The sequence below is a fragment of the Oncorhynchus tshawytscha genome, unplaced genomic scaffold (assembly GCF_018296145.1).
Source record: "Oncorhynchus tshawytscha isolate Ot180627B unplaced genomic scaffold, Otsh_v2.0 Un_contig_7971_pilon_pilon, whole genome shotgun sequence".
Classification (NCBI taxonomy): domain Eukaryota; kingdom Metazoa; phylum Chordata; class Actinopteri; order Salmoniformes; family Salmonidae; genus Oncorhynchus; species Oncorhynchus tshawytscha.
In genome coordinates, this window is record NW_024606539.1 from 1,002 (window position 1) to 9,308 (window position 8,307).

At 40.6% G+C, this 8,307-nt stretch overlaps 1 protein-coding gene across 1 annotated transcript; it reads right to left on the bottom strand.

The window, feature by feature from the left end:
- Window positions 1-403: 403 nt before the first annotated feature.
- On the bottom strand, window positions 404-8,277 carry LOC121842180 (zinc finger protein 239-like). Its single transcript, XM_042312257.1, has 2 exons — window positions 7,816-8,277; window positions 404-2,211 (listed from the first exon to the last, which is right to left on the bottom strand). The coding sequence occupies exons 1-2, from the start codon at window positions 8,141-8,143 to the stop codon at window positions 1,442-1,444; spliced, it is 1,098 nt and encodes a 365-aa protein (XP_042168191.1). The 5' UTR covers window positions 8,144-8,277; the 3' UTR covers window positions 404-1,441.
- Window positions 8,278-8,307: the final 30 nt, after the last annotated feature.

Below are 8,307 nucleotides of genomic sequence, written 5' to 3' on the forward strand. Positions count from 1 at the left end.
GAGGAGGGTGTGTTTCATAGTTTATAACCCATGTCACTTCACGTGGGCGGGCCGCTGGTTGAGCAGAGCCCTAACCTTATGAAAACCCAAATCTCTCATTTGGAAGCTAAAATTACATTTAATCTCTTCACCAATAATTTTTATATTCAAACATTTAAATTTAACGACAATTCCATGTGAATCCGATAACTACAATGTGAAGACTTTCCACTGTAGAGTTTATGTCATCTTATCATTGATGAGAATGTCTCAGATGACAACCGAACTGACATCATATTCATTAAGTACCACTGCATATGTTCAATTGGTCAGATTACCAGAATATAGTTCATTTCCCCCCACATACTGATATTCCCAGAATCTCTATGTTAACCAAGGGGTTTTCAATTTCACATCAGTAGGGTAGGGAGAGGAAAAAGGGGGGAAGAGGTATTTATGACTGTCATAAACCTACCCCCAGGCCAACGTCATGACACCAGTAACTAATGGGAACTGCGTAATCCTGTTCTATACACCAGGTCATATTGTTTACCCAGACAAACCCATTGTGTTACCTCTCACCCGACCTACCCAGACATACCCATTGGGTTACCTCCCACCATTCTACCCAGACATACCCATTGGGCTACCTCCCACCCAACCTAGCCAGACTTTGAGCTATTTTTTAATGTCTCAAGAGGAAAAAAACTAAAGTAGGCCTATTTCTATCTTTAAGGAAGATTTCATATAAACTATTTGATTTCAGGTGGCATAAACAAAAACCCAAATTCTCAGTCAAAAAACAGAACACAGACTCTATTCTCTCGTGTGATTTCATCTTCTCTAACTGGTTAAAACATGTTCCACAGCTGGACCAGTGGTAGTGCTCCTCTTCTCTAACTGGTTAAAACATGTTCCACAGCTGGACCAGTGGTAGTGCTCCTCTTCTCTAACTGGTTAAAACATGTTCCACAGCGGGACCAGTGGTAGTGCTCCTCTTCTCTAACTGGTTAAAACATGTTCCACAGCTGGACCAGTGGTAGTGCTCCTCTTCTCTAACTGGTTAAAACATGTTCCACAGCTGGACCAGTGGTAGTGCTCCTCTTCTCTAACTGGTTAAAACATGTTCCACAGCGGGACCAGTGGTAGTGCTCCTCTTCTCTAACTGGTTAAAACATGTTCCACAGCTGGACCAGTGGTAGTGCTCCTCTTCTCTAACTGGTTAAAACATGTTCCACAGCTGGACCAGTGGTAGTGCTCCTCTTCTCTGAGTCCACTCATGTGACTTCAGACTCCCTAACCTGGCAAAAGTATTTTCATATTAGGAGCAGTGGAAAGGCTTTTCTCCAGAGCGTGTATTTTCAGGTTAACTAACATGGTAAAACACTCTGCACTGTAGGGACATAAGGCTTTTGTTCTCAACTATCTTCATACCATCTATTTGAGAGATCCCGTCACCACACTAAGAACATTGGGTAAGCTTTTCCCCTGTGTGTATTCTCTTATGCTCTTTAAGGTACTGTGACTTAACATAACTCTTTCCACATTGGGAACATTGGAAAGGTTTTTCTCCTATGTGTGTTGTCTCGTGAGTTTTTAGGTCCCCTGATCGTGAAAATCTCTTTCCACAGTGGGAACAGTGATAAGGCTTTTCTCCTGTATGTGTCCACTTGTGCTTTTTTAAGTGCCCTAACTGAGTAAAACTCTTTCCACAATGGGAACATTGGAATGGCTTTTCTCCAGTGTGTATTCTCTCATGCCTTTTCAGGTTAGCTACCACGGTAAAACTCTTTCCACACTGGGAACATTGGAAAGGCTTTTCTCCTGTGTGTGTCCTCTCATGAGCTTTTAGGTCCACTGATCGTGAAAATCTATTTTCACATTGGAAGCAGTGGTAAGGCTTTTCTTCTGTGTGTGTCCACTCATGCTGTTTTAGGTTCCCTAACTGAGTAAAACTCTTTCCACATTGGGAACAATGATAAGGCTTTTCTCCAGTGTGTAGTCTCTCATGCCTTTTCAGGTTAACTAACACGGTAAAACTCTTTCCACACTGAGAACATTGGAAAGGCTTTTCTCCTGTGTGTGTCCTCTCATGCCGTTTTAGGTACCCTAACCAGGTAAAACTCTTTCCACAGTGGGAGCAGTGGTGTTTTCCTGCTGGTTTGGGCGTCTCTGGGTCTGGTTCCCCTGAAGGACTCTTCCCGCTGTCAGAGTGAGAGTCTGGTCTCTCTCCTGCCAAAAACAGACAGAGTATCTTGTTAAACAGAGACCTGGATGAAACCTTCACATGATAAAACTGTCTTCCTATGGAGGTTTAATCCAGACTAGATCCCTCAATAAAAGAGAGCTTGTCGTGACAAAGTGGTTGTAGGGTAAATCCAAATAATTTTTGAAAGCATCCCTTTCGAGATATATATATATATATATATCTCAAACGGTAAGATGTGTTGGGATACATTTTGCCCTCACTATCCATTAGGAGCAGACTTAAACCCTAAAATATGTACTCTTTTTATTCTGTTAATGACTTATGTATTTTTTATTTTTTATTACATTTCCATACATGTTTACCAATGGAAGTAGTGCTCAGAAAGGGACTTGTTGGACTGTCATTACAACAGCGTTTTGCCTACAACAAAATCCCTCTTTTGCATACTAATAAGTCTTGCTAAAATGTGTTTTGTTTCGTTGCATTGAAAGTTGTTCATATCCACCCCCCAGGAAGAATATGACACTTTTTGTTTTACCATTTCTAACAAGAGAACACTTAGATTTGGTCATTTTCAAAAATTTTATATAAATTCTTAGAATTTCAACATGGTGATTCTAAATTCTTAGAATGTTTGGGAATTACCTATATTAAGGCATGTGAACATTCTATAGCAAAACAGAGTGGGAAAGGGGCAGTGTGTTAATAGACTCTGCAGTAAATAAAAACCTAATAAAAACATCTGTCTCGTCCAGGACCCAGAGTCTACACGGTGCACTATAGCCAATCAGAGCTACAGTAGATCTTTATACAAACGAGTCATTTGCTACACGGGCCCTGACATCATTCACTTTGAACTGGACTGTGTGTTTACAAATCAAATCAAATCAAATCAAAATCAAATTTATTTATATAGCCCTTCGTACATCAGCTGATATCTCAAAGTGCTGTACAGAAACCCAGCCTAAAACCCCAAACAGCAAGCAATGCAGGTGTAGAAGCACGGTGGCTAGGAAAAACTCCCTAGAAAGGCCAAAACCTAGGAAGAAACCTAGAGAGGAACCAGGCTATGTGGGGTGGCCAGTCCTCTTCTGGCTGTGCCGGGTGGAGATTATAACAGAACATGGCCAAGATGTTCAAATGTTCATAAATGACCAGCATGGTCGAATAATAATAAGGCAGAACAGTTGAAACTGGAGCAGCAGCACAGTCAGGTGGAAGTTGAAACTGGAGCAGCACCATGGCCAGGTGGACTGGGGACAGCAAGGAGTCATCATGTCAGGTAGTCCTGGGGCATGGTCCTTACAGGTAGGACCCAGAGTCTACACGGTGCGCTATAGCCAATCAGAGCTACAGTCGATCTTTATACAAACGAGCCATTTGCTACACGGGCCCTGACATCATTCACTTTGAACTGGACTGTGTGTTTACAGGTAGGACCCAGAGTCTACACGGTGCGCTATAGCCAATCAGAGCTACAGCCATTTGCTACACAGGCCCTGACATCATTCACTTTTACTGTGTGTTTACAAGGACCCAGAGTCCACGGTGTGCTTAGCCAATGCTACAATATATCTTTATACAAACGAGCCATTTGCTACACGGGCCCTGACATCATTCACTTTGAACTGGACTGTGTGTTTCCAACTGTAGATCATTAGAACACATTTAGCAAAAAGCCACAAAATGCACCCGAATGGGTTTCTGTAACTATGGAAACACCACGGGAGTCCTCTTTACATTTGGGAACTTTACAGTCCTATTGATCAAACAACCATGAAAATGTAGGCTTATATTTCCCTATATGCACAACAACAAGATCAACAACTAATTCTAGCCAGACCGAGGATGAGCTAAAAACTAACAAAGAAACATTAGATAAAACTGATATGTCTGATATTATGATTGACTGTTTGCTTCATATCTGCAAAATAGTTTTAAAAAACACAAACAGTTCCAGTTCAAAGTGGCAGAAAAAAGATATATAATTATAACAAAATATAAGTGTTGATATCAGTTGGCCTTTACCTCAATATTGTGTTTTGATGTATTTCTGATACCTTCTATGGGGTCTCAGAGGTCCTCTAAGGTTCTCTAAGGTTCCCCTTTTCATCTGTTTGACAATAAATCACTGGCTTTACTTATTCCTAATTTATAGGGATGGAAAATGGTTGAAATGTATATAGGCCTTAATAACAAAATACTATATTTTAGCTTTCATTTGATATCCACGTTGACAGGAACTTCTCGTTGGTGCTCACAGGTCCTCTTACAGGTCCTCTCACAGGTCCTCTCACAGGTCCTCTCACAGGGTCCTCACAGGGTCCTCTCACAGGGTCCTCTCACAGGGTCCTCTCACAGGGTCCTCTCACAGGGTCCCTCACAGGGTCTCACAGGGTCCTCTCACAGGGTCCTCTCACAGGGTCCTCTCACAGGGGCCTCTCACAGGGGCCTCTCACAGGGCCTCTCACAGGGCCTCTCACAGGGCCTCTCACAGGGTCCTCTCACATGGAAATGACCATATCGGTTTTACCATTTAGAAATTAAATCACGATGTGCGTCTAGTCTCCGCCATTTAAAAGGTGTCATGAGTACTTGGACAAATTCACTTAGGCCTGTACGTGTATCAGAGTAGTCAAACGCGTAGTGTTTGGTCCCATATTCATAGCACGCAAACGTCCTCGTCAAGTCCGTTATCTAACATTACAGTGTGATTACCATTCATCCTGCAGACCTGCAATCTGGCACTACAGAGCTGGAAGGAAATCACACATGTATATATTATGATTGTAACAAAGACCATGAGTCTCTGTATGTATGGAGGGGGGGGGGTGTTCCAAGTACTGAAATAGAATTTATATACAGGGTCAGTAGCTATATACAGGGTCAGTAGCTATATACAGGGTCAGTAGCTATATACAGGATCAGTAGCTATATACAGGGTCAGTAGTTATATACAGGGTCAGTAGTTATATACAGGGTCAGTAGCTATATACAGGGTCAGTAGCTATATACAGGGTCAGTAGTTATATACAGGGTCAGTAGTTATATACAGGGTCAGTAGCTATATACAGGGTCAGTAGCTATATACAGGGTCAGTAGTTATATACAGGGTCAGTAGTTATATACAGGGTCAGTAGCTATATACAGGGTCAGTAGCTATATACAGGGTCAGTAGCTATATACAGGGTCAGTAGTTATATACAGGGTCAGTAGTTATATACAGGGTCAGTAGTTATATACAGGGTCAGTAGTTATATACAGGGTCAGTAGTTATAGTTAGCCATATTCATAGCATGCAAACGTCCTCGTCAAGTTTGTGACTCAACAAACTTGTCGGATACAAATTTGTTTTGGTTGTGTTTTAGATTATGTTGTGCCTAATATAAATGAATGTTAAATAATGTATTGTGTCATTTTGGAGTCACTTTTTATTGTAAACAAGAATAGGATATGTTTCTGAACACTTCTATATTCATGTGGATGCTACTATGGTTAAGGATCATCACGAATTAATCATGAATAATGATGAGTGAGAAAGTTAGAGGCATGAATATCACACCACACAAAAATACTAATTTCCCCTTTTATTGTTAATGGTGAGAGGTTAGCATGTCTTAGGGGGTCTGAGGTTTATTCCTCTGTAATGGTGAGAGGTTTATTCCTCTGTAATGGTGAGAGGTTAGCATGTCTTAGGGGGTCTGAGGTTTATTCCTCTATAATGGTGAGAGGTTAGCATGTCTTAGGGGGTCTGAGGTTTATTCCTCTATAATGGTGAGAGGTTAGCATGTCTTAGGTTTATTCCTCTGTAATGGTGAGAGGTTAGCATGTCTTAGGGGTCTGAGGTCTGAGGTTTATTCCTCTATAATGGTGAGAGGTTAGCATGTCTTAGGGGGTCTGAGGTTTATTCCTCTGTTAGCAAGGGGGTCTGAGGTTTATTCCTCTGAAATAGAGGTTAGGTCAGAGGTTAGCATGTCTTAGGGGTCTGAGGTTTATTCCTCTTAATGGTGAGAGGTTAGCATGTCTTAGGGGTCTGAGATTTATTCCTCTGTAATGGTGAGAGGTTAGCAAGTCTTAGGGGTCTGAGGTTTATTCCTCTGTAATGGTGAGAGGTTAGCATGTCTTAGGGGTCTGAGGTTAATTCCTCTGTAATGTTGAGAGGTTAGCAAGTCTTAGGGGTCTGAGGTTTATTCCTCTGTAATGGTGAGAGGTTAGCATGTCTTAGGGGTCTGAGGTTAATTCCTCTGTAATGTTGAGAGGTTAGCATGTCTTAGGGGTCTGAGGTTTATTCCTCTGTAATGGTGAGAGGTTTATTCCTCTGTAATGGTGAGAGGTTAGCATGTCTTAGGGGGTCTGAGGTTTATTCCTCTGTAATGGTGAGAGGTTAGCATGTCTTAGGGGGTCTGAGGTTTATGCCTCTAACTTTCTTAGTCGTCAATATTCACAATTCATTTATGATAATCCGTAATCCTGGTAGAATCCACATTCATGTAGAAACACATTGTATTCTTGTTTACAAGAATAAATACCCTGCAACAAAAGGTTGGAGGGTATTCTGTACTGTCGCCTCATGAAACATTTCAGCTCAAATCCAAAATGGTGGAATATAGAGGCTAAATTAAACGTTTTAGCGTCACTGAGCGAAATAGTGAAATGTATGTAAGTAAAAAATACTTTCAAGTAATACTTAAGTCGTTTTTTGGGCTATCTGTACTTTACTACTTTTACTCCACTACATTTCCTAAAGAAAATAATGTACTTTTTTACTCCTGATGCTTAAATGAACACGTTACATTTCGAATGCTTAGCAGGACAGGAAACTGGTTCAATTCACGCACTTATCATACTGCTTCTGATCTGGCGGACTCACTAAAACACAAATGCTTCGTTTGTTGGAGTGTGCCCCTGGTTATCAATAAATGTATTAATTAAATTGACAATTGTGCCGTGTGGTTTGCTTAATATTAGGAATGTGCAATGATTTCAATTTTTACATTTTATACTTAAGTATATTTTAGCAATGACATTTACTTTTGATACTTAAAGTATTTGTTTTTTATATATACTTAAGACTTTTATTCAAGTAGTATTTTACTGGGTTACTTTCACTATTACTTGAGTAATTTTCTATTAAGGTATCTTTACTTTTACTCAAGTATGACAATGGGTACTTTTCCCCCCACCACTGTCACTGACGGATGAGTTTGCAGAAAGGTAACCACTCTCAAATTCATAGACAGAGCCATGGATGCAAGGACTGACCACGCCTGAGATCAAAATGACCATTTCAACCACGTTTTGAGGCTATACAGTGTTAGTTTACAATTACATTGTTTACACACAATGGAGTACACCAAGTTTGGGTTCTGGTGAGGTAGAACAGTTGAACTAAGCTCATTGGGGTATTTCTAAGTTATATTCTCTAAGAATCAATGGCTAGGCCTCTGTATCATTAATTTAAAAGTCCAAACATGTAAGTACCAATCGCAGATTTCCAATTTAACACTTCCTACAGTACTGAACAACATCTTTAATTGTAAAACTATGGTGGAAGGCACCCCTTGGCTTTAAAACCATACATTAATTCAACAACTGAGTTTTGTGTCCGTGTTTAAGACAATACTCACTAGTGTCAATCAGATCTCCAGCCTCCACTTCCTCTCCTTCAACCTCCTCCCTTTTCACTCCCAAAACATCTTCCTCCTTCTCTTTTATTGAGATAGCCTCCTCTTCCTCTTTCACTCCAAAAGGTTCTTTCTCTTCTTTCACTGTAACATTCTCATCTTCCTCCTGTTTTATTCTGAAAGCTTCTTCCACTGTAATATTCTCCTCTTCCTCTTCTTTTACGACAATGTTCAGACCCAGAGCTTCATTCTCCGTCCAGGAGACCCCCTCTTCTTTTGCAGGATGGGAGTATATTTGTGAGTTCATGGTTGGGCTACCTAAAATTAGCATTAGCCTAGTGCTTAGGCTCAGTATAATCAACCTTAACAAATGTGTCAATTTTAACAAGCAAAACGACACCGAGATCAATACACACAAAAATGGTCTAAAAGAGCTTCAATGTTCCGATTTTACGTTGGCTAACTACCGAGTGGCGACTGAATGAATCAATGTTG